Source organism: Carassius auratus, chromosome 6 (genome assembly GCF_003368295.1).
Source record: "Carassius auratus strain Wakin chromosome 6, ASM336829v1, whole genome shotgun sequence".
NCBI classification, from domain to species: domain Eukaryota; kingdom Metazoa; phylum Chordata; class Actinopteri; order Cypriniformes; family Cyprinidae; genus Carassius; species Carassius auratus.
In genome coordinates this window covers 18,538,728-18,565,534 of record NC_039248.1, presented here as the reverse complement: position 1 = coordinate 18,565,534, position 26,807 = coordinate 18,538,728, and the positions used below count along the sequence as shown (strand labels likewise).

At 38.7% G+C, this 26,807-nt stretch overlaps 2 protein-coding genes across 3 annotated transcripts in view; one reads left to right on the top strand and one right to left on the bottom strand.

Moving 5' to 3' along the window:
• Positions 1-1,010, top strand: part of LOC113099484 (uncharacterized) — a 36,866-nt gene extending 35,856 nt beyond the window's left edge. For both annotated transcript variants that reach the window (XR_003289464.1, XM_026264392.1), the window contains one exon: positions 712-1,010. The gene's annotated coding sequence lies outside the window, so the exon portion shown is untranslated. The remainder of the gene's footprint in view (positions 1-711) is intronic.
• LOC113099468 (sodium/potassium-transporting ATPase subunit beta-233-like) lies at positions 808-9,068 on the bottom strand. The gene is made up of 6 exons (XM_026264391.1): positions 8,830-9,068; positions 5,772-5,900; positions 3,521-3,673; positions 3,023-3,213; positions 2,784-2,867; positions 808-2,273 (listed from the first exon to the last, which is right to left on the bottom strand). The coding sequence occupies exons 1-6, from the start codon at positions 8,921-8,923 to the stop codon at positions 2,016-2,018; spliced, it is 909 nt and encodes a 302-aa protein (XP_026120176.1). The 5' UTR covers positions 8,924-9,068; the 3' UTR covers positions 808-2,015.
• Positions 9,069-26,807: the final 17,739 nt, after the last annotated feature.

The following is a 26,807-nucleotide window of genomic DNA, read 5'->3' as shown; positions in this document are numbered from 1 at the left end:
TGCCCATGTGTCCTGGTACTTTCAATAATAGCGGAAGACAGTCACTTGGAAGAGAACAATTGTTAAATTAAGTTGTTAGTTTATTTTTTTCCGCACAGTAATTTTACTTGTAGCTTTGTAAAATACAGTTGAACTACTGATATTACATGGACATTCTGGACCTGGGAACATTTCAGTTGCATTTCAGTTGGATTTTAGTTGCATTGCTCTCTATGGAGGGTCAAAAAGCTCTTAGATTTCATCAATAATGTCTTACAGGTTTGGAATGACATGAGGGTCAGTACTTAATGATAGAATTTCCATTTTTGGGTGAACTATCCCTTTAAAGCTGGGATAAACTACATTACTTTTAAAATCTGCACAGATCTGCTTACAGATTAAAACTAGGTATCATACACAAATGTCTAACAGGTAACACAGAAACATTTGTCTTGTAGCTGGGAATGAAAATGATAAATGAAAACAGTGTTTTTTAAAATTAGACAACGATTTTGTTTGAAATCTAAAAAGCTTAAAGTTGTGTTAACATTGTGTAGTGTTCTTCAACTGCCACCGGTTTCCTTAAAGGACTCCCATGTTGGGACAGTTGGATGCAAATTCATACATCAGACAGTACATAGTGTGTTTATAGAGTTTATTTTTGTCTTATTTTGATCTTTTGTCAGTGTCATTATGGAAGCTTGAAATGAATTGTGGGAATTTGTTTTTCAGGTTCAGTATTTCTTTAAGATTTTAGATGGGTGACGCAACGGTGGGAAACATCTATCCAGCAGTTATTTAAATAAAGACCACTTGAAAGACAATACCTCAGTTGTCTGTCCATTTATTTCTTCTTAGGTCTTACCCAGATTTAAATAACATTACAAGAGCAAATGCAATTCTTGACAAGTGTTCTGATGTCCAACAGTGACTTTTAAGAACTTTAAACAACAAAACAAAATATCCTATTACATGGGGTACTGCTTTGCATCTGATAGGTTTCTAACCTTTGACCAGTGACTTTGGTTTTTGGATTCATTACATTACACTTTCTCCTGCTGAAAAAAAAAAATTGTACAACTGCATAAATATAAAATTCTTCCACCATGAAAATGGCTAAAACATTCATTAGAAAGTAACACCACATCATGTGATGTCTCCAGAACAAAACAAAACCAAAAAAATATTAAATGCACTGAGTTGCCATGGTGACCACTGGCCACTTCAGTCCTCCAGACTAGACACACAGTTCTACACTTAATAGTGAAGGAAAATAAAAGCCCTACATAGAATTGTCATTAGCCCCAGTTTCCCAAATTGCAAGATTTCAAATAAAAAGTCAAAAGGTGATGTAAAAACATATCCCCCAAAATCAATGGAAAAGATGGAAAGAAAAGAAAAGGAAAGAAAGGTTTGAACGGAGTGCAGTCACTTACACACACACAGACCTGGGAAGTTCAGAGCGTACCATGCCAGTATTTTCAGTTTTTAAGTAGACGAATATGCACATTCACACTCAAACTCTCTCTCTCTTTCTCTCTCTCTCTCTCACACACACACACACACACCTTGGACCGCTAAGGCTTTCTCACATAAGACAACAGAAATGACATCATGGCTTGGAAAGGACCATCGTATGCGACTACTGCACTGCACACTCCATAAAATCTAAAGAGACCACACTAAGCAGAAATACTCAGGGGACAGAAACACTGCTCGCTACATCAGTAGTGGAATTATAATTTACAGTAATAAATGAACGTCCCATGGCTCACGGAATATTCGCATTTACAGCAGAATAAATACTTTGCTATTGCTACTCTTCCTGTAATTTACATTCTAACCCTAGACATGCAGAGAAAGCGAGTGGAAAGCGTTCAGATTAAGTGTAGGTCCCGTATGTTATGAAAACTTTGTTCAAGACTAGTTGTCGTAGTTGTTTTCCCAATTGAATTTGTACTTGTCTTTTGTTTATTCATCTGAAATTACTGTGTTTTGAAATGGGCAGAATAAAAGTGCTATTGCCATAGCTAAGGTCATGAGTTGATGGTGATTTTGATGTCAAAACGTCCCTGATACCGGTCCTTCTCGTTGTAATAGATGTTCTCTCCGTATACTTTACACTCTATGCGCATTTCGTAACCTCTAGTGATGTTGTGGAACTTGACGGCCACCAGAGGCTGGAGGTAATTGGGATGTAGCAGCTTGCCGTAGTAAGGATAATACTGGAGGGGGAAGCCAGGCCCCAGCCCGAAGTACTCGATCGGTCCAAGATGTTCTGCATCCTCTTCTCTCTGTTGACAACCATAATTAGTATTAGATCACTGCGGCACATGGAGTTCTGCATCAGTGTGTCATTTCTTTGTTTGGACTTAAAAGATAAGAATAGGGATGCACCGATATTCAAATTCGAGTCCATTGTTGTTATAATTAATAATGCCTTCTCGTAGCTCAAACAGTAGAGCATCATTTGTTTGATTGTTTTCTTGATTGAAAGTATCTTCCCCATGCACAAATCCAAATCTACAACTATACTATTGCTGATATTTGACAATGTTTTGTCTATATATTGTCTCAATGTTATAATATACTGTATGAAAAAATAGAAATTCATTTTGATCTTTGCTCAAGGTTACATTAAACGATGTTACGAAATAGCATTTTTTTATGCTAAATGAGGGTAATCTAAAATGTCAAAACTGGCATAACTAAAATAAATAAATAAAAACACACAAAAGAATCTAACCAATATATCTCTACACAAGAATGCCATTTTACCAAGATGCTTTGTAAGTATTTCTTGCCTTGTTTGTGCAGTGGATTGGAATCAGATTCGGCTGAACGTTAGGATGGGCTGGCTCAGGGATGCTATCATTTGAACTTGGAGGCTGTGGAGAAAGAATGGCAGTGCGTTATAATCCCAACGTTAGGGTAAATGTTGCCTGGGGCTAACAAAAATTGTTCGCAAGAACCTGGTGTATATGGCAAACAAGTAGGTTAATACTGATGGCATGATCGTGAATCAATATGCTGGATAACTCACCCGTGGCCTAAAGTTCACAATCCTGTTAAGTTTAACAATGAGGCAGGGCTTGCCTTCTTTAAAGCCAAAGTCCTCATCTTTCTTTTCTATCCCTGCACAATCCTTCAGCCAGGCTCTATCGAAGCGGCAGGCCTTCCTCACACCTTCATCGCTCTCCAGAGGTCCACGATCCGTATAGGTCTTGAGTTGTTCTGAACAATGCAACGCATGAAAACTTATTTACTGACTAATACAACTGTATTTGCCTGTCATTACTACAACAGTGCATGGGCATGCAGGACAGTAAAATGGGTCAAATAAAGCCCCAATTGTCTACCTAAGCAGCGACTGAAACATGAAATGTTGACTTATGAATCTTATGACACAGAGCTAGGGAGTGTGGTAGGAGTTCACTTCCTGAACTGAACCCTTTTTAGCTTACCTACTTAATAATACAGATAAAAGCTTGGGTTTATTTAGATGTATATAGCTTAAAGATAAGTTTAGAATTTGTTGTACCTCCACAGTCATCAAATTTGGTCGTGTCGATCTGATTTTCAGGGTCGTATGCTTTCAGAAACTTCTTAATATGATCCACATATGGCTTGTAACTCTCTTCCTTGATTGAGTAGCTGATCTCCGCTTTGTCCGGGCGCGGGAAGTGTGATAAGCCTGTAAGTAAAGCAGAAAGGTTAAATGTGGCCCAACATATACAGAGTTTTGGCATAAAACTCTAGATGGCGCAGTCCGATAGGTCTAACTCAATCTGACCTAATGAGATTATTATCACATGGCACAGCTGATTGGTGGTCTTCTGTGAGCTCACTACTCAGCATTCAAATATATGACTAGGGCTTGCCGTAGCAGTGCAGCTTGCTTCAGAAACCCTCCACCTTCCCCAGCTCCACCTGTATAGATCTGCTACGAGGTGATTTGTTGGGGGTTATTTCATGCATGTTATATTTGCTACAGAAATATTTCTTACATGCTCACAGCAAACTGTTGTGGATGTATTGGCAGTAGCAAGTCTTGGTAATTGCTGTGCCGTAGCAGCAGCGTAGCAGATCTATTCCGCCAAGAACAAATACATTAACATTGTCTTGTACATTGCCATGCCAATCCCTCTGAGAGTTGTCATGACAGAACTGGTGTTAACAATAAAAATGAACATTTAGAAGAGTGATTTTCCTTCCAGCTACAAGAGCGGTGCATGCCCGGTCCATTCATTGTCATGGAAGTTTGCTATTCAGATTCCCAGCTTGGCAGTAGTTTTCCACCAGCTCAAATGTATAGCCAAAAGCGGGGCGTGGCGTGAGCAGAGCCAGCAGAGGAGAACACGCAAATGGAAACCTAATATTGTGCTTAATGCTAACTTTTGTTTCAACAGACTGGTAATGACCTTCTGTGCATGTGCTGCAGCTGATCCATAAGAGGACATGGGAAATGTATGTGGACACTGTTTAATACATGTTTAAGACTCCGGTTTGAGCCTGTGAGAGTCTCCCAGCCTTCCCCCTCCTCCTCTCCACAACCTCACGTGCTTCTGTCACACAATGGAAACTTTTAGCCCCTGAAAGGGAGGTGGGACTTGAACACAGGCATCGTGTTTTTTCTATGTCCGGCCTTCTTTGCAGCAAATAGCTTCACACCATGGTGATCTCCACTATATATTACTACTCATGTTTTTTTTTTTTTAGACTTTACAGGCTGCCTCTCTTAAAGGGGAAATGGTTCTTCTTGGCAGAGGCTTTTTTTGGTTCTGGGCCTTAACGAAGACCGATAACTGTAATGCCAAGGCGGGAGTGTGCACTATGCAAACATTCACTGGCATGGCTGGTGTGGCGAATGGCTGGCAGTGCAGCAACAAGCAACCTAACAGGAATTATGGAAACTGCAGTGTACAATGCTCTCCACTGTTCCTTTTTCCCCTGATTTAATTGCAAAACATTTTTGTTTGTGCAAAATAAGCTTAGCCATAAACCCTGATCCTGTTGTAAACTACTTACCTTGATACCGCCAGCCCAGACTGAAATAATACAAGACACACCAGTTCAAAGACGAGCAAAGTGTGTAGATGCGGAACAACTATGCTTTAAGTACACAAACGGAAAGCCTTGCCAGACTAGCTGGGAGTGTGAAGGTCAAAATGGCTTTCTGTGTGTGTCTCTCTCCTTCTCCTCCCTCACACTCCTGCCACCTCCACCCTTTCTCCCTCTCTCTCTGAGGTCAGACAGACCTTTAGAGCTGCCGAAATGTCACAGGGTTTGCAGAAACAAAACTGACTTTAAGCGTTATGGAACAGTTTGAGTGTGTGAATACGAGTATGTCCCCAAAACAGGTTGTTCTTTCCATTTTTCCATATCGTTATTAAAGAATAACATGTTCCTGCTGCTTTTATTGCTTGTAAAAGCAAGCAAGACAAGCCCTCTTGTGAATCCTGTTGACCAGGTAACAAACAAATCTCAGTTTCAAGTGCACTTTAAAAAGAGGTTTACCACATAACTGTAATGAAGAACAAGACATAAAAACATTGTTCATATCGTGTATGAGATGGCTTCCATGTTAGTCAAAATCATCAACTACAATGTCGCATATCATACTTATCAAAAATCCTGACAGTCAAAACAACTTTTAAAGTACATGTAGTTCATTCTGTATCTCTTTGGTTTGGTGATTCATTCTCACAGTGCTTGTGTGCAAATCGTACCCAATCTCTGAACCCTTTTGGGTATGTGTTATTTTTTATATATCAATAAATGTGGTTCATTACCTGGGGGTGCAACCCTGTCCTGGTATGTGGGCTTGAAGTTGCTGAGAGTCATGAGCATGGCCTGGATAGTGCCAATGAAAATTCCAGCCAAGCAGCCATAGAAGATTACGTAGAAGATGAAGATTTTGACTGAAAAGAAAAATATATAGCATGAAACAACGGGATGTTTCAGAGCATATACGAGAAGAAAATGAGTCATGACATTGAGTTTCCACAAACAGCTCTTATATAAAGGTGCTTAAATGTATCCACATTCAGTCTTGTTTTGAAAAGCATTTAGTGACAAAAATTTTCCTCCATTTTTAAAATGTCATAACTTGATCTTCCAGTGAAATGACAATTTTCTAATTAATTGGTGTGGTTAAACCCACCACCGCTTTTTTTTTTAACAATCATCTGCAAGTTTGCTTTCAGATCTGCTTCCATCCAAACAGCAATTAATGGAAAGAACCAATTCCAAACTCAACACTTTTTTCTTATTCGATAATACATTTCACTCAGATGTACATTTAGAAGAAAAGATCTCTCACTACTTTAGTTTTACCATGACTTTAAAGTGAGAGAGCACCACAGACTAAACAGTGTCCAAATTACTAAGAATAAAGAGTGCGGTAGCTAGTCAGATGTCTTATGGGAAACTCATGTAACTCGTGAAAATCAAAATTAAAATATTATTATAGAAATTAATTCACAATTCAATTAAAAAAAATCATATTTAACAAGGTTTCATAATTCACAGTTCTCTTTTTTTCAGATTATTTATCTGGGCATTTTAGGCCCTCTTAATTTTCCAAGCTGAGAATGCCTTTTGAGCCCAGCCATTTCATGTAAAGTTGGTAGTAATTGTGAAAAAAACCTGAAATCTTTGCTGACTGAATTAACAGCTTCAGTCAAACTCACACATTACTCAAAACTCACATTTCCCTGTGTGACGCAACAACAGAAAGCGACCTGAAGAATAGCATTCCTGTCTATCACTTTCTGTGCCAATCTGTGGGCTTCATTGAAAGCGGCCCCCAACAACCACTTCAAACTAGTCCCCACCGAACAAAAGGGTCCGTTTGTGCGTGTGTGGATGACGCGGTTATACTTCCTTTCCTTCTGTCCTGGCAATAAACCTTTGCCTCCTCTTAAATCTACAGGAAACACATTCAAGTTTGAATACAGTCCCACAAACAATGGTTTCACGTGTTGTGGTCTCGGTGTGGGCAGAGAAGGAAGCTTGTCCCTGAGGGTATAAATAATAAGTTGTGTGTTTTAAACACCTATGATGCTTTAAAAGCTTATTAAACACACATTCAGGAAGATTGCCAACCGTAAAAGTTAACAATACAACAGCTATTAACTCTGCCCTTCAGTCTCTCTTCGTTCTCCTTATTGCTTTCACTAAATTAAGTAAATAGTGTAAAATGTTCGTGAGTCACGCAGCTTTCATTCAAAGCAGCACCTTTACATAATAAACAACAATGAAAACAGAAAGATGTTAAATAGACACAACGAAGTCAAAAGCTCCTCTTTAAACTAATAATAAGTGTTTTACGGAAAGCGTACGCGTCAGTGAAAACGCTTCCTCTATTGCTAGCCTCCGCATACTTTCTCAACTCGCACGGTTTGTTTGAATGGCGTTTGCGATTTTTTTTTTCATTCCATTCAAATTCTAATACTGTAAAATTTTTAAGAGCATTTACGAAACTTGCCGCAGGCGTTTCTGTTCATTTTAAAGTTTAACTTCAAGCACAGAGGGAGCCTAAGTTAGCTGGCTAAGCTACATGTGACTGGCTCCCTCATGATATTCCACATGTCACTCAACCAAAACCTCAACCAAGATGTTCCCCTTCGTTTCACTGCGCAACTAGGTGTTTTAAACAACTTACTGAGTCTTAATAAATATGAAAGCATTCCATTATAACTTACGGTTACTGGCTAATGTAACTTTTTAATAACCGGCATTTGCAAGTGAAGTAAATGTAAACACAAGTTAATCTTGCAGCAGGAGGACAGCGATAAACACGCGTTAAAAACTGATAAAACTATCAGCTACAGATGGTTTCCCGCTTTAAAAACATACATTCAACTGAGACACTAATGCAATGTATATTTACAAAACAAGCAGGAAGAGGAATCAGTTTTATCTGTAACCAATTGTATTATCAGTAACTGTATGCCATAAACTAAACAGACAAAATTACTTTGAGTCACCTTGAGGACAGCAAATACGTATTAAGTCACCTGCACAAACACGTTCATGTCATTTGTTTGTGACTAACACTTGCAGCTTTTAAGTAAATTGACACTTCACTGTAAAAATACTGTTTCCATTCATGTCACAATAATTATACTTAATTATAATTAACTCGATGTTCTTTAGAGATTGACAGACGTAAAATTATCTGTTATAACTCTTAAACCATTTTGATTCCAACTAAGCAGCCATTATACTTATATTTTTACTTTTAGAGGCGAACAAACATTATCAAATTGTTCTTCAACTACTGCTAGAGTCTACTGACCATTTCAGATGAGTGACAGTCTCTTTCAAACCAAAATAGCATCCGTATCACGACCTTCAGAATGACCTTTTCGTTTCAAAACACCTCCTCGATCAAATATAAAATCAGTAACGTTATGTGTAAAGCAATCTTTTCTTCTTTTTTTCATTCAGTTGCCATTTTCACCACCTTGTGGTTCATTAGGTGTTCATTCACGGATCAATGCATCTATTACATGACTATAACTCGTTTCATATCGGCACATTCTATGCACTAGAACACCGTTTAAACGTTTGCTTAATTTTTTTACGAGAATATTTTTCTGTTAATATGATAATCTGATAATAACAGCAAGTCGCCACCGCGAGGCGTTTTTCCCTTTGAAAATGAAAGTCACGACTCGGTCTGATCAAACAGGTGTTGGAGTTTTTTCCTGTCAGGAAACACGCTGTAGTCTTTTCACCCGTCTTTAACGTTGAGACGTATCAGTATTAACATCGAATAAAGGAGAAAAAACGAGTTTATTCCAAGAGGAGAGGCGCAAATGGAACAATCTCGAGAACACTTACACCAACTGCAGCCTGTGCGTCCTAAAAATTCCTTCTTTTCAGAATTCCAGATAAAGGACTTCCATCCGCCATCAGCATTTTTATTTGCAGACATTTTCTCTACTTAGTTCCCTTTTCGGTGGTGTTTGAGCGGGCCTTATGGACTTCACAGCGATGTTGTCCCCTTACTAAATGTTGAAAAAAAAAGGACAAAGTCGTACCCGGTACCTTTGCTTGTACTCACTCAATATATAGTCCGAGTTTGGCTCCGCCCATCGGCTCTTTTAATAAGTTACCTTCAAAAGAAGGAGGGCAGATTCGGACCAATCACAGATCGACATGCTTTTGCGTAACACCTCGTAAACGGGGGTGGAATTCATGCTGGCACGAGCAGTTCAGTGCTGTTTATTTCAAACTCTGAACTGTGTTCTTTACCTCAGAATGACAGATTATCATGTCTTAATACCGTAAAACAATGTAATATGTAAATCCACCTGTATATCTGACTGCTTGAATGGCAATAAAGAACAAAGGTGCTACCATGATTTTATTTTTTTTTTTTGACATGTAAGCCTATCCAAATGTTAGGTTTTTTGAACATGTACCAAGGTAGTACCATGTTATTCTTGGAAGAAGGTCTACCTTAAAGTACCATATAAACACCATAATACATGAATTTCATATCAAAATACTATAGTACTGCTATCTGAAACCATCACTGCACCATGGTACTGCCAAAGTACTTTTTGTGAGGAGATTGTTGTCGTTGCTCTAAGAAGTTAATCAGAAAACAGTTTAAGTGATCAAAATACTTTTATAAAATAATATAATTTACTCATGTAGCTTTCACGAAAGTACAGATGGCGCTATGATACAAAGCACATTTTCTTCACTTTTTAGAGATCGAATGTGTATGGACATAAATGTGTGTGTGTGCTGTTAAGGGGAGGAAACATTTTCCCGATGACCTGTGGAAGATTCAAGTTCAAGTATGTGATCTATGCTCCATTCAAGGTCATTTGTGGGAGGGAACAGAAGCAGAGAGGTGAACCCACCTACACCAAGCCTGTACACACTCACTGAGCCATAGAGTTTGAGTCTCTTTACAGGGCATTTGAGAATATAGGTCATTTCACTCGTTTTTCTTTCTCATAAGTCATAGACAAGCTCCAACAAGTGTCAATCCTTGCAGGTATTAAATCTTGCATGCTGGGACTACTGGTTCTCACTGAGGGGTTGGGGGTCTGTTTGTCCCCAAAACATCTATATATCACAATTACATTGAATTAATCAGGTAAATGTAAACATGAATGTGTAAGTAATACAAACACGTGATGTTTAAACAGTGTATGTTTGAATTGCAGCATATTTTAATAAATCATCAGTAGAAGGTGCTTGTATTAATGTTATGGGTGTGGAGCTTCAAACAAGTGCACACAGGTGCTTCAGCTGGGCCTCCTGTAATCCATATAATTCCTTTCACTGCCGTACATTTCATTACGCCTTTTGAAGCATAGCCCAAAGGACTTTTATTAAGAAAAGAATAAATGCGTCATCTCTGAACTTCCTATTATAATGGTCAAATTTGTGAATAAGCTAAAATAATTGCTAGGTTAATATAACTTATTCCCATACATTTCCGTTTGTAATTTTAAAAGAGTAGTTGACCTCAAAATGTAAGTCTATATATCATCATGTTGGTCTATATTTTATATATAGTATTATTACACTGGTGGGGTCCAAAATAACACTGAACCCCACTGACTTTCATTGCATGGACAAAAAGATTCAGTTTATGTGTATGTGTGAGTGTTCAGCAGAAAAAAAATGAAATGCAAAATGGTTTGTAATGACGTAAGTAAATGATGCAGAAATGTACTTGAGAAGATCATTTACCTGACATAAACATCAGCTAATTTCTGCTGATGCTTCCTGGTTAGTAAGAAGGAAAAGGCTCTGTATTTACATAGATCAGTCTATTGGCAAGTCCAGGAGGTGCTTCATTCATTCCAGTATAGGTTGCTGATTGAATGTGGCATGCGCATTAACTGCCAGACCCCAGTTCATCAACATTGTCATACCTGTGCACTGGCACGGAAAGATGGCATGCTTCTTGAACAGAAAGCAGACGTGCTTGTCTGTTCCCCATCCTTTTGACACTAAGTAAACGCTGCCATTACTTTCAACTTCAGAACAATTCTTCACAAGCTGACAAGCTGAGGTGCAGATAGTGTGTTGAGCCCTTTGATGCCTATTCTTAGTCGTAGCTTTTTTCAGTGCCCTTTCTCTCACAGCCAGTGCATCATCGAGAACCAGGAGTGTTTTCTTGATTTGTGCAGAACACAGTTGTGATCCAATTAAATATATCTAGCCTGATAGTCTCAAAGGCTGCCTGGAGCCTCTGACGTTTTTGTGTTTATCTTAGTAACGACACTGGTTCACATTGCCAGTAGAGAGTATGGATGGTGATAAGGGTTTTTCCCCTGGCCTCTAATGTGCCTGAGATGGATATCTCTCAACATCAGCTGACAGTGGTGTGCACTTCAGTGACAAATTCAGTCGTGTAGAAGTAAGCGTTACAGTAAATGACTAAATGGAGGGTGACAGAGTTTTGTGATGTTGTTATTTGTGCTTAGTGCATCATAATTTTCCAAGGTTATTAGCTGTCATGAGCTCAACAGTTACACAAGGAGAGAATCAAGACTTAGAAAGAGTTCTAATTTAGCATTCCTTTTAAATATGCTTATAAAGATATAAAGATTCCTTATAGCTAAAACATTGCATCATGATTGTGTTTTGGTGGAGCAGTAGATGTGTCATACCACCTCTGTGTTATATTTACATAGAGCCTTTGCTCTGGAATGCAACTTCAGGCTGGAAAAGGAAACATTTAGTATATTCTAATAGCTCAGAATAATAAACTGACCACATTTATCCTCTCAGAGTAGCATATCTAGAGCGATTAAATCACTAGTTGCTGCACTGATGATGAGTAGGTTTATAAAAAGTGAGCTGAAACTGGCTTTGTCCAGTATAAAACTGTGAAGGGATTATTGTATCTTTTTATTATGTTATCTGTGAACATGATAAGCAATTGAGCTGGTTATAACCTCTGAACTTTATTTTGTATTCATAATTATTTATATACATAAAAAAATGTATTGTGCATATTAAAAATGGACTTATTTGGAAAAGCAATCATTCAAAAAGTGAGAATAGTTATAGCACTTTTTATCATTGCCCTTGTGGAAAACATAATACGTTTTTCAGGATTCTTTGATGAATAGACAGAACATCCTCTTTATGTCTTTATTGTAACTTTTGATCAATTTAAGTAATCCTTGATGATTAATTGCTGTATTTGTATAGTTTACCATGACTTAAAGCACTGGCTTGTCTAATGAAGTCTTTTATTTATTTGTTTGTTTATTTATTTATTTATTTATTCAGAACTTTCTCATTTATTCTGGGCTACTTTGTTCTGCAGCCACATTAGGACACAGTATGAATGCAGCCATGCAGTCAGGATGGCCTTTATAATGAGACATATAGAGAGAAGTAATGTACCCTATAATGTGCACGTACCAGTCTCTCTGTAGACTGAAGTCATCTAAAAACAAATGACGTCTAATTGCTTTATGCATGAGCTGCACCAAAGTTGATACTGCACAAACTGGGTCCAGAGGCTTCAGTTTGAAAGTCTAGGATTCAAAATGGAAATAAATATGTTTTGGGATTTGGAAAAAAAACAACAAACCCATACGTGTTAAAATTAAACAATTAATGTTAATTCGTTAATTTAATAAGGAAGCTTGTTTGCTTGTTGCAAGATGTAAACTCATTCTTACAATAAATAAGGACAAATTGTAAGATATAAACTCAGAATTGCAAATAAATAAAACATTTTCACAAAAAAAAAAATCATATTTAATAAAAAAATAAAATAAAATAAAGAAGAAGCAGCAGCATATCAGCATTCTCAATGGTGATCTAACAACTAACCTATATGTTGTGCAAACTGAGCATAGCAGGAAGCTTTAAGGTCCCACTAATGTAGATGTAGTTTCTGTCACGTACATTTATTCTACTCTCCCGCCTCATGTTTCTAACACGTCGTGTGGAGCCAGCAGGTCAGCGGGGTGCCTGAGCTCATCTCCCAATACACAATTAGAGGAGAGATCTGGGATGTGATGAAGAGACAGTCAACCCAGCGCAGGCTCCCAGTGAGGGACACGGCCTGAGGGAAGTGTGGGCCAGACTGACTGCATAATCAATAACCCTCCTGCTCCAAAAATGGCACGCGTTCGGCTGTATGCACTGTGCTACCATCATTTATTTTTATTTAATGTGTGCATCTAGGTGTGAGCTTGCAATTGATGCTGATGCGATTAACCTAATGCTATGTGACAACATTGTGCCATGTAAAGGCTGTAAAATTCTGCATAGGCTACAGTTGCAAATTAATCTGTTTTTGTTGTTATCCATGCATCTGAGTGTAATGTAATAATAAACTGAAAGCATACAAGCACATTTTCTCCACCTGATAATCACTGTGTAAGTGATGAGAGTGATTCACATAAAACTCATGTAACATCATATTAAGGGTGAGCAGATTTTGTGAGCAGGTTATGGATATTCAGTCACATGGAAACAGAAAATCTACACAAACTGTCACTATAAATCACTGGAAGTTAAACAGAAAGATCTTCTCCTTTGGCAGATTAATTTCACAGGCTCACAGGCTGCTCCACAGTAACATGTGAGAGAAACAAAAGTCAATATTGTGCTGTGGTTACGTGGCTCTAATCTAAACCCCTCTGTGTGGTAAGCCACCAACAAACAGAGACCACATAGACTCCGCCCCTGGAATTGTGGCTGTTTTAATGTATTGCACTAGTCACCCAGCCATGTGAGATCCCTAGGCCAGTGAGAACAGAGGATATTACAAGGTCATAGTCAAATCTTTCAGCACTAAACCTAAATCACTGATGATCGTACATACCATACTATAATTGGGTTTCGAAAACATAATTAAGTGCAGGAGCATTAAAAGGAGCATTAAATATATCTATAAAAAATAATTAATAATAGTGATAATAATAATGTTGGACTTAATGTATGTTTTTTTTTTGTACATAAAATAATAATACTATTATATTTTCAGATAAAAAAAGAAGTATTAAATAAATAAATAAAAATACAATAATTTTATAGTGAACATTAAAAAAGCTATTATTTACTTTTTAAAATAAAAATTGTCATCATTTTCCAACTTCAGCAAGCTTTTAATTTGGCGGGTTGCTGGCAAGTCAGTAAATTAAAAGTCATTGCATTGTTCTTTGAAAGTGCCATCAATATGCTACATTTCTTATTATTATAATTTCATGACGTTTCTTATTAATTTTGTGAACCAAACGGTTGATTGTAGCAATTGACTTCCATAGTAAAATACCAGAGTAAAATTCAGTTACCAAAATTGTTTTTCTTTTTCAGAGAAAGAAAAAAATCTAATTCATTCAAGTTTGGAACAACATGAGGTTGAGTAAATAATGAAAAAGTCTCTTTCTCTGCTAGCATACTATATTGCAAAAATAGTAAGCTTAGTATTCCATTCCATATTCAGCCTACCATTTACAAAAACAAAACAATTTACATTTTCCTTTATATATTTAACAGACATTTTTATCAAGAGCGACTTACAAATGAGGAACTTCAAAAAGCAATTTGTCACAGAGCCAGTATTCTTTTTTTCCAGAGTAAGTGCCTTGGTTTACCAAGTATTTGAGTGGTAAATTATTTGTGGAAGATGTGTGTCTTCTGCTGTTTCATAAGATTGTTGATGACTCTTTGTGGTGATAAATAGTTTTTATTTTAATGAAAAAAGGATGAGCAGAAGAGAAACAAAAATGGCCAGAGCCTTCTAAAAGTCTTCTGAGGTATGATTAGTTTCTCACCCGTCATGCCCTTCTCTCCCATTATTCCCCTGTCAAGGCAGCTTACAGTTAAATTGCCCCCTGCCTTCACAAAGACTCTCAACACTTCTTCCAAGAAACCATGATCCATTGCTCTAATGAGGCGGGTGCCCTGGAGTCAGGCAAGTGCTTTTTTTTTTTTTTAAGAACTCTTTAATGCATGTTGGCCTTTTGACTCTTTAAATTCATCAGTGAAGCTCCATTAATCAAAACAGGTCCTGCAGAAAAACAAGCACTTGTTCTAGAAAACAGTACTGCCCTATTTATATTTGTATTTTTTACATTTACTAAATTCTTTACAGGAATTTTTATAGCTGAAAAACTCCTGAAATTAAAGTATGATATGATACAAATAAATATTAAATATTATATCTTATTTATAAAATTGTATAAGCATTAAAAATTATCTTCATGCAATGCATATGTAGACATGAGACTTCAGTCATTTCCTGTATTATGTAATGGAGTATTCAGAAACACAAAACTATGAAGTGGCCGAAACACTTGATGGTGCCTGGCAGATATCAGATTATTTATTGGGTGTAATCTGGACTGTGGGAGCATTAGTTAATGTCAGAATGAATTCAGTGTGTGTTGAGCTGTATGAGCCCTGGTGAATTTAAATAGATGGTAAGAAGAAGTCTTTTATGCTCACCAGAAGGCAGCCATTACTCCAGTCTTCAATGTCATGTCATCCTTCAGAAATCATTTTGACATTCTGATTTGGTGCTCTTTTATTATTATTGTTGAACACTGCCCTGCTGCTATTGAGATGTTTTGAAGCATGGCAGCTGGTATGAGCTGGTTTAAGATGGTCCTTAGTTGTTCATAATCGGGTTTAAAGGGGTCATATGATGCAATTTCAATTTTCCCTTTCTCTTTGGAGTGTTACAAGCTCTTGGTGCATAAAGAAGATATGTATAAATATAAAACGGCTCTTTCTAACACGCTCGCACATGTCTATGTCACGATGTGGGAAGATTTGCATAACGCCGCCCAAATGCTCACGCAAAGAAAGAAGGCTTTTATTCCCGCTGTAGGATTGTTATGTCCCCACTGATGCAACAAATGCTTAGTTTATAATGGGTTTTACTGGTTTTGTGGTTGTCAAAAATGTACGCATTTCGGAAAGGCAGGACATAGAGGAGCAACAATAATGCACATAATTTTCAAAATAATGTGCTTTTTAACCTTAAACCACATAAACACATTGCATTACGCCAAATACACAACATAATGTTCTTATTAGCAATGTCATATATGACCCCTTTAAGCTGTTCCTGAGCTGGTTATAAACTGGTTATGAGCTGGTTTAAGCAGGTCATGTACCTAAGCTAGTCTTAAGCAACTAGTTTTTGCTCAGGAACAGCTTAAACCAGCTCAAACCAGGTGCCATGCCGAAATATATCTTACCAGCATATGCTGTTTTTGTTGTTGTTATTTTTCAAACAAGGTTGTTTTTAGGATTCTTTGATGAATAGCAAGTTCAGTGTTTATTAGAAATATATTTTTTGTAAAAGTCATATTTGACCTGACTGAGGCAGAAAAAAAAGCAGAGGTAGTGAGTGCTGGTTTATATTTTGGTCAAAAGGGGTGGAGATAATTGTGTGCAGTCACACAAGAGAGGAAACAGACTGCTGTTTTCTCTTCTTGAAATTGTGCCACTTAAGAGACAGCCGTGTAACGTATGATAACCACAAACACTCGTGCAAAATGAGTTTCTGCAGCCACATGTTGCACTCTGCTTGCAGCTAAATTATCGTTAAAAATGTGATTTTGCCATGTTTCAAATGTTGTCAATTGCCAAAGTTTTGAGGCACTACAATCATTGCAAAGAGAAATTATGATTAATTTCTGTTGTGGTGCAGATTATGCATATCAAAGACAATATAGCTATGCTGTGAGTAAACAATGATATTTATAATAAAAACATTAAAAAAGTAATAAATAAAAAAATTAAACATGTTTTTGTTTGCACATATGCATTTTTCTAATTTCTCTGTTTTACACTTACAAGTAAAGGACACAAGCTATTTTGATACTGCAAGCTCTTAACAAAATAATTACTGACACACAGAGAGGATTTGGCTTATTATATATTTTATTTTATTTATATAATTTATAGAGTGGCAAGAAGACACAACAGAGGAAGAATTGCAAATGCAAAATGAAAAAAGTTTTAAATGGGTTCTATAATGTTCTTTTACAAGGTCTTAATTTTGTTTTGGGGGTGTACTAAAACAGGCTCTCATATTAGGTTATTTAAAAAATACATAATTTTTCACATATTTTACATCATTACAACACCTCTCTCCCCAGTCTGGCATGAACGGCTCGAATAGATCCTGTATGAAACAAAGGCCCGCCTTCTGAAATATGAAATGTGCTGTGATTGGTTAACTGGGCCAGTGTGTGATTTGCACCACTCGGCAATGGGAATTTCCATTGGGAAATTTCATGCCTCTTTTAGATTTTACATTTTGCATCAAAATCAAATCAACTTGAGGGTGATTTAAACCCAGATGATTGTAAACAGTCTAAGTTCGTCTGCTTCGGGAAAGCCAGCATGTCTCCGAAATAACACTCATTGTCTTCTCTAGTGCAGCTCAACCAGGTCTCGTGCATTTGTGATATCACAAATCCAGGAAAATATGCATTTTAGTCCAAACGAGTCATTCGTTGAGGTTTTGAAAAGTGATTTCTGCTCAATAAAAGATCCCATTTTGAAGTGAACTTTAAGCTTTGTAACTTTGCAGATCTTTTTTATGCTCAAACAGCAACATTACAGATTAACTAAAGTTGAAAAAGTGAAAAAGCACTATAGGACACCTTTAAAACAGTTTTAATGTAATTGAGCATAGCAATCACTCTTACATCCCATCCCCACTGAGTAATACAAACCTTTTTTTCTCCTATTTCCTTATCCTTCTCTTATTGTTCACTAAAATCTCTTCAGTTGGGGAGCAGCCCTCGGTCCTTTGGTTTGTAAATGAAGTGGCTCAGTTGTGAGGGTAATTAGGGAAACTAAATCTTTGGGCCATTAGCAGCTTTTTATGCTAATGTCACATTCAGGGCCTTTTTGCTCCTCTCCATGACATAATGTTCACACATCAATCCATTGTACAAACTATATGCAGCTTGGCCTATAGAGGGATCAGTCGTTCACCATTACAGAACGCTGGATTCTAATATTATAAAAAATTAAACCAACAAATATTTGTACATATTTGTACAAAACCTGATCAGTTATAAACTGCATTTTGTGCAAACCATCTGTGCTGCAAGAGCTTGTGTTTATACTAGGTGGTTGAAGGATAAGCTGTGATTCTGTGAAAAACAAAAGGCCAATAGCAGCACGTTATTAAAATTCTGTTATGATTAATAGACTTTTCTGAATTGTCTGCTATCTGACACAAACATTTTGTGCCTATATAAACAAGGGCAAACAGTGTTGCATCAGTGATGTCCAAATAAAAAGCAGATGAGAACTATCTTTCGTCTTTTACTTTAGTGTAGCTGGAAAAATTCTGGTTGATGTTGATTGTTGAGTTTGTACTCCGTGTATGTTATTATTATTATTATTATTATTTAACCTTCAGCTTATTGTGCATTGAAAAATAATGTAAATACATGAGTGCCCATCAAAACTACAGGACAAAAGAGCAGGAGAGAATCAATGAATGAAGACTCACAAGTTTGCATCACACTGTCCCAAATAAAGGTGCTTTTTATGGAATGATCGATCTAAAAATACACGTCACTGTGATCTGCTCCATTTAAACTGAACAGGAACTCTACTTGATTAGACTCTCACACTATTTCTGAACATGTACAGTTATTTATTTTCGTACTCTTTAAGAGTGGCGCTTCTCCAAACAGATCAAAGTCACCATGCCAAATGAGGACAGACAGAATTAATCTCGGCAACACCAATTTGAAGCGAAACATAGTCCAAACGGTGGAGAAGTAGTTATTAATATTAATGTTTGCACACAAGGTGTCTCCACATATCACTGTAAAAAAAAATCTTATTTTAATATGAACAGAATGTAAAAATGCTACAGAAAATGCTAAAAGGCAGGTCACCTAAATGCATGAGGTGAATTTTTTTTAATAGACATTAAATATTACTTTAATATATTGTAAAAATTATGTTCTTCTCAAATAAAGATAATCATAATAATAAGAGTCTATACAATTATTACACTTGTTACATTGCAGATACCTGCAAACAATCAGTGCATTAATAACCTGACACAGAAGATTATGAGCTATTTCGGAGGATCTTGTTTTTCTGAGAGGCCCTACATAGAACAAGTGTATCTTATTATTTGTTACTAGAATGATACTTTACATCAGAGGTGCTGAAGCATCAAAGAACTATTAAAGTTAATAAATTTCCCTTTGAAGTGGCCAGGCTTGAACTCATGCCCTTACATTAAGCATGTGCTTTTCCATTCCCCCACAGACAAGAAGTTCTTTACAATTTCATTCACTTTACTCAAATGATTCCTAATACTAGCTCAAGTTATAACCAATATCTATGTTTGACCATATCAGATGACACTGTAGTTGTGATGTAGTCATTTTGAGGTAGTATGGTACCAGTTGTATTATTTTTAAAGTGACTGTTGCATGTGATGAGAGATTACATCAGCTGTCAGTGGAAACATCAGTGCATGCATGATGTAGAAGTCCAAATTGTAAAGGCCAAAATGCTTCTCCATACTGGGATTTCAGGAACATTAGCATAAATCTTTATTTTACAAAAAATATTTATAATATAATATAATATAATATAATATAATATAATATAATATAATATAATATAATATAATAATAAAAATTAAAATAAGATTTATGCATTTAGCAGGCGCTTTTATCCAAAGCGACTTACAGTGCATTCAGGCTATCAATAACATAACATAACATAACATAATATAAAAGTTGGTTCTCTGCACCAGGTCCCATTTCCACCATCTATGTATTGTTTTCTAAATAGCAATATTGCAACAGTATATTTATACTGTCAATATTTGTTGTAATAACTTGTGCCATTCTCTTGGACTGTTTTATGTTGCATGGCTGCTTTAGGTGAGGTCTTACATGTTTGCACAGTGAAAAAACTTTCCTCCTGTACAATGTAAATATATCGACTTTGACTTTGGCTTAGGTCTTCAAATGTTTAATGACTCAGCTTGTCACATTATGGCTTTGTTGCTAAGTTAGTCGCTACGCTAGTACAAAGTTTGCTTTGCATCCAATCATTGATAAGACAAGTTAATGTTTAAACAGAACACTATGATAACTTGAAGAACCCTGCAGAAGCCCTAAACACTGATTGTTATCTGAGGCTCCAGAGATACATTTTTGTGTTTTACAAGATTGTCTCTAGACTCAGAGATACAGTTGTAGGGGATCAAAGGCTTACAGCATCTGATGTGGCCTGACATACTAAATGATTTGGTTTTATGGTTACTCAATATCACATAGTGATACATTTGGATTTATAATGGGGAGGATGAAATGGCCTGGAAAACAAGTGCTGATCCAGCAGCTGATTAAGAGAAGAAAATGCTGTAATCAGTACAGACTCATGCATAACACAAAGTTCTCTGACATTAGTGACCTTGAGTAACTTGTGAACCAGAGGTCACTACAATACTCTTCTTTCTGAAGGGTTATTGCTATTTATTATTAACATACTTTTGCTAGGTAACGCAAAAATTGCGATTGTTGCATTTAAGGCCTGATCTAGCCCTTGCATTTAGTTTGGCTGGTGTAGCCTAATGTATTGAGGTTAATTCAGAGATGCTAAATAATATTTTTGACTTGATTAAAATCAAGTTTTATTTAATAAACAACTTCATGGAGTACATTATATTAAATATTTTGGGGGGAAATGTAGGTTAACTTTTATGTGTGTGTAAAAATGTTTAATGTTGTAATACAGGTCTTTCTCAAAAAATTTGCATATTGTGATAAAGTTCATTATTTTCCATAATGTAATGATAAAAATTAAACTTTCATATATTTTAGATTCATTGCACACCAACTGAAATATTTCAGGTCTTTTATTGTTTTAATACTGATGATTTTGGCATACAGCTCATGAAAACCCAAAATTCCTATCTCAAAAAATTAGCATATCATGAAAAGGTTCTCTAAACGAGCTATTAACCTAATCATCTGAATCAACTAATTAACTCTAAACACCTGCAAAGATTCCTGAGGCTTTTAAAAACTCCCAGCCTGGTTCATTAATCAAAACCGCAATCATGGGTAAGACTGCCGACCTGACTGCTGTCCAGAAGGCCATCATTGACACCCTCAAGCGAGAGGGTAAGATACAGAAAGAAATCTCTGAATGAATAGGCTGTTCCCAGAGTGCTGTATCAAGGCACCTCAGTGGGAAGTCTGTGGGAAGGAAAAAGTGTGGCAAAAAACACTGCACAACGAGAAGAGGTGTCTGGACCCTGAGGAAGATTGTGGAGAAGAACCGATTCCAGACCTTGGGGGAACTGCGGAAGCAGTGGACTGAGTTTGGAGTAGAAACATCCAGAGCCATCCGTGCACAGGCGTGTGCAGGAAATGGGCTACAGGTGCCACATTCCCCAGGTCAAGCAACTTTTGAACCAGAAACAGCGGCAGAGGCGCCTGACCTGGGCTACAGAGAAGCAGCACTGGACTTTTGGACAAATTTTGCATGTCATTCGGAAATCAAGGTGCCAGAGTCTGGAGGAAGACTGGGGAGAAGGAAATGCCAAAATACCTGAAGTCCAGTGTCAAGTACCCACAGTCAGTGATGGTCTGGGGTGCCATGTCAGCTGCTGGTGTTGGTCCACTGTGTTTTATCAAGGGTAGGGTCAATGCAGCTAGCTATCAGGAGATTTTGGAGCACTTCATGCTTCCATCTGCTGAAAAGCTTTATGAAGATGAAGATTTCATTTTTTTCATTTCACCTGCTCACAGTGCCAAAACCACTGGTAAATGGTTTACTGACCATGGTATTACTGTGCTCAATTGGCCTGCCAACTCTCCTGACCTGAACCCCATAGAGAATCTGTGGGATATTGTGAAGAGAAAGTTGAGAGACGCAAGACCCAACACTCTGGATGAGCTTTAGGCCGCTATCGAAGCATCCTGGGCCTCCATAACACCTCAGCAGTGCCACAGGCTGATTGCCTCCATGCCACACCGCATTGAAGCAGTCATTTCTGCAAAAGGATTCCCGACCAAGTATTGAGTGCATAACTGAACAAAATTCTTTGAAGGTTGACTTTTTTTGTATTAAAAACACTTTTCTTTTATTGGTCGGATTAAATATGCTAATTTTTTGAGACAGGCATTTTGGGTTTTCATGAGCTGTATGCCAAAATCATCAGTATTAAAACAATAAAAGACCTGAAATATTTCAGTTGGTGTGCAATGAATCTAAAATATATGAAAGTTAAATTTTTAGCATTACATTATGTAAAATAATGAACTTTATCACAATATGCTAATTTTCTGAGAAGGACCTGTATATCAAATGGTTAAATGAGGTAGAAATAGCTCCACAAGAGGTCAGAGATATCCTTGTGGGTGGTACAGTGGCTTAGGGCACTGAGGTCATGAGACCTTTCTGTGTGGAATTTGCATGTTTTGGTGCTTTTTATTTCACTTCTTTTGGACTTATGCACTGCAACACTTGCTGAGTGCCATTAAACAGCTTGAAAGATCAAAGACATTTTTGTATAGAACTCTGATTGGATTTGTCTGAAAGAAGAAAGTCATGTACACCTACGAAGACTTGAGGGTGAGTAATTTATGGGCTAATTTTAATTTCTCAGTTAAATAAACCTTTAAGGGCAAAGAGGTCGAGAACTATGTTGTCTTCAGGAAATACACTGTATTTTAATGTTGCTGTTTTTTATTCTTTCCCCAAGTAAACTAAGAGAGCATTAGAGAACATTTTCTTAACATTTTCTTTGTAGTGGCAGTGGTGCTATATCTTAACCACCCCAAAGAACCACTCAAGGACTGCTGAAGAACCATACTGGGCTTAACAGTTTCTTTATGGTAGCAGTGCTATATAGCACCTCAACCACCTCAAAGAACTGCTGAACCGATGTATACTATATAGCAAGTCTACATGGTGTGGATGTTTATATTATAGCTCATGTAAAGTAAAGACTCACAAAAGCTATTGAGAACAAATTATTTTATTACTAAATGTCTATGTCAAAATTTCTCGAAATCTATTCCGATGAGGAATTAAACACATTTACATCTTGGATGGTCTGATTTTTTTTTTAGCGAAATTAAATTTTTGGGTTAACTTTAGCATGAACACATATTAATCTGAAAAATATTGGTTGGAACTCACTAATGAAAGTAATGCTTAAGATTCAGATCACCTAGAAATATTTGAGTTAACACCTAGCCATATATTCACATATTTACAGTGTACACAAACACACACTTGAAGTTTCTTTAGTGGTTCTTTGTGATGATCGTGTACCCAGAGAGACACAGGGAGAGAGAGAGATCCAATTGCAGATGTCTTTAATGAGGGGTAATCCAAATCGTAATCCAAAAACACAAGCCAAGGTCAAAACCAAAAGACAGTCCAAAAAAACGTACAAAGGAAAGGGACAGGAAAGGGAACTCGGGAAATGAGAGGACTCGGAGGACAAGCAGACTGGGAAGAATCTCGGGGAACGAGAAGGCTGGATACATGAAGGGTAAGGACTCCATACAAACAACAGGAAAAGAATGAAATTTATAGGGAGGCTAATGATAATAAAGTGACTGCACCTGGTGCAATTAACAGGAGTGCAATTATTGTGATGACAGGACAAGACTAGAGGAATTCTAGTGCCTACGGTGAAGTGCCTAAGGGGAAGTGAGCCCACTAGTGGACACCCAGGGAATCAGAGACTAGACAGCGTGACATTACCCCCTCCTCCACGGAGCAGCCGCCAGATGCTCCACCCGAACCCAAGGGAAAACCAAAAACACAAAGAGACCAGGAGGGAGGTGGAGTGGCGGAGGACCAGGGGGAGGGACGGAGGGCCAGGTAAAATGGGGAAAACAGAGACAAGAGGACCAGGGACAATGGTAAAACAGAGACAAGAGAAGTGCAACACAAAACAAGGAGTCCAGGAAGGTGGTGGACCGGCGGAGGATCAGGGGGAGGGACGGAGGGCCAGGTCCTTAGAGGGAAACAGAAAGAAGGACACAGACAAGAAACCCAGGAGGGAGGTGGACCGGCGGAGGATCAGGGGGAGGGATGGAGGGCCAGGTCCATAGGAGGAAAACAGACAGAAGAAAAAAAACACAAAAACACGTCCAAGAAGGACATCACAAAAACAAGTCCAAGAAGGACATAATGTGACGCACACCAGGGCAGAGCAGAAGACCACCACATCTGTGCGGCTGAACCAGACGCCCCCCCCAGGGCGGAGCAGAAGACCACCACATCCGTGTGGCCGAACCAGATGCCCCCCAGGGCGGAGCAGAAGACAACCACATCCGTGCGTCCGAAACAAGCGCCCCCCAGGGCGGAGCAGAAGACCACCACATCCATGCGGCCGAACCAGATGCCCCCCAGGGCGGACCAGAAGACCACCACATCCGTGCGGCTGAACCAGAAACCCCCCGGGGCGGAGCAGAAGACCACCACCTCCATGTGGCCGAAAAAACAGGAGGATAAGTCTGATTGGGCAAGTCTTAAACAAAAAACATGAACAAGTTAAGGGTAGCCTCCGTGGCCACAGCAGGATCAGTCGGGTGCTCGTGACAAGGCTCTGGAAGTTCCGCAGAAGCAAGGAGAGACTCTAGTAGATCATCAGATACGTGGAGAGACTCTGGTAGTTCACCAGAGACGTGGAGAGGCTCTGATAGTTCAGCATAAACATGGGGAGGCTCTGGTTGTTCATCAGAGACGTGGAGTGGCTCTGGTAGATCCACAGAGAAATTACGAGACTCTGGTACTCCCGTGGTGTTTCCTTGTTCATGAAGATCAATGGTGACTTGCCTTTGTTCATGAAGATAACTGGTGACTTGAATTCTCCCATGAAGAACCTCAGTGACTTGACTCAGTCCTTGAAGATCACCGGTGACTGGACTCTATTCTTGAAGATCACCGGTGACTTGACTCTGTCCTTGAAGATCACCAGTGACTTGACTTAACTCTGGAAGGTCAACGGTGACTAGCCTTGACTCTGGGAAGTCCACGGTAACTAGCCCTGACTCTGGAAAGTCCACGGTAACTAGCCCTGACTCTGGAAGGTCAATGGTGACTAGTCCTGACTCTGGAAGGTCAACTGTCACTTGGAAGGAGTCTGACTCTGTAAGGAATCTGACTCATCTCTGAAGGGTTAACGGGAGCCTGACTAAACTCTGGAGGGTCAATAGGAACCAGACTCAACTCAGGAAAGCCCACTGTAACTGCCATCCTCTGCAGTGGCTCCAGGCTGGCGGCCATCTTGTGCAGTGGCGCTGGGTTGGTGGCCATCTTGTACTGTGGCGCTGACTCAGCAGACGTGACGTTAACACTCCTGGGAATCTCTAGGATTTTGGATAGCATGGAGAAATAATCCAAAAATGTCTCAGCGGCCATCTTGGGTGTTGGCGCTGAGCTAGCGGCCATTCTGCGCAGTGGCTCTGGGCTGGCGGCCATCTTGTGCTGTGGCACTGGGCTGGCGTCCATCTTGCCTCGTGGCACTGAGCTGGCGGCCATCTTGTACTGTGGTGTTGGGCTGGCTTCCATCTTGCCTCGTGGTGCTGGGTTGGCGGCCATTCTGCGCAGCGGCGCTGGGCTGACGGCCATCTTGTGCGGCTGCACTGGGCTGGCGGCCATCTTTTGCAGCGGCGCTGGCTCAGCAGACTTGCGCCTCCTCTCTCCTCTCCATCCACAATGGTGAGACGGCAGCTCCCATCCATTCCTTCTGAACTCAGGGTCGACGGGGGTCCATAGTGGAGAGTGATGCCGGATCTCCTCTCGACCACTCACTCCTGAGCGACCTCCCCTGGTCCCCCGACACATGACCAGGCGGGTATCCTCGAAACCATTCTTCTCCCACTCGGTGACTGGGGAGGAAATATGAACAGACATACCGCTGGATATCAATGATGGAGTCCTTCTGTGATGATCGTGTACCCAGAGAGAGACAGGGAGAGAGAGAGATCCAATTGCAGATTTGGTCTTTAATGAGGGGTAATCCAAATCGTAATCCAAAAACACAAGCCAAGGTCAAAACCAAAAGACAGTCCAAAACAAACAAACATAGGAAAGGGACAGGAAAGGGAACTCTGGAAACGAGAGGACTCTGAGGATGAGCAGACTGGGAAGAATCTCGGGGAACGAGAAGGCTGGATACATGAAGGGTAAGGACTCCATACAAACAACAGGAAAAGACTGGAATTTATAGGGAGGCTGATGACAATAAAGTTACTGCACATGGTGCAATTAACAGGAGTGCAATTACTGTGATGACAGGACAAGACTAGAGGAATTCTAGTGCCTAAGGGGAAGTGAGCCCACTAGTGGACACCCAGGGAAACAGAGACTAGACAGCGTGACATTCTTTGAGGTGGTTAAGAAGCTATATAGCACCACTGCCATATGAAGAACCTGTTAAGTCCCTGTATAATATTTTTTTTTTAATGTTTTCTAATCTCTTAGTCTCTTAATTTAGTTTGGGGAAAGGATTAAAACAACATTAAAATACAACGTATTTCCTGAAGAAAATGTAGTTCTCAACCTTCTAGCCCCCAAGGCCCCCCTATAAGGAAATATTCCAGGGGTCTCACACAAGACTTTTGACTTCAGAAAAGCATGAACGTGATTCAAAAGAGATTCAGCTTTTTCCATCGCAGTAAATTCCCATTCATGGCAAACATACGAGAGTGGAGTAACACATCTAAAATCTAAGAAGGAGAATGGGGTTACTCTTATGGCTCTACATAGCACCATTATAGCTCCTTTAAACATAGGTGCTACAGTATATAACACTTAAAGTGGTTCCCCTATGATTATGA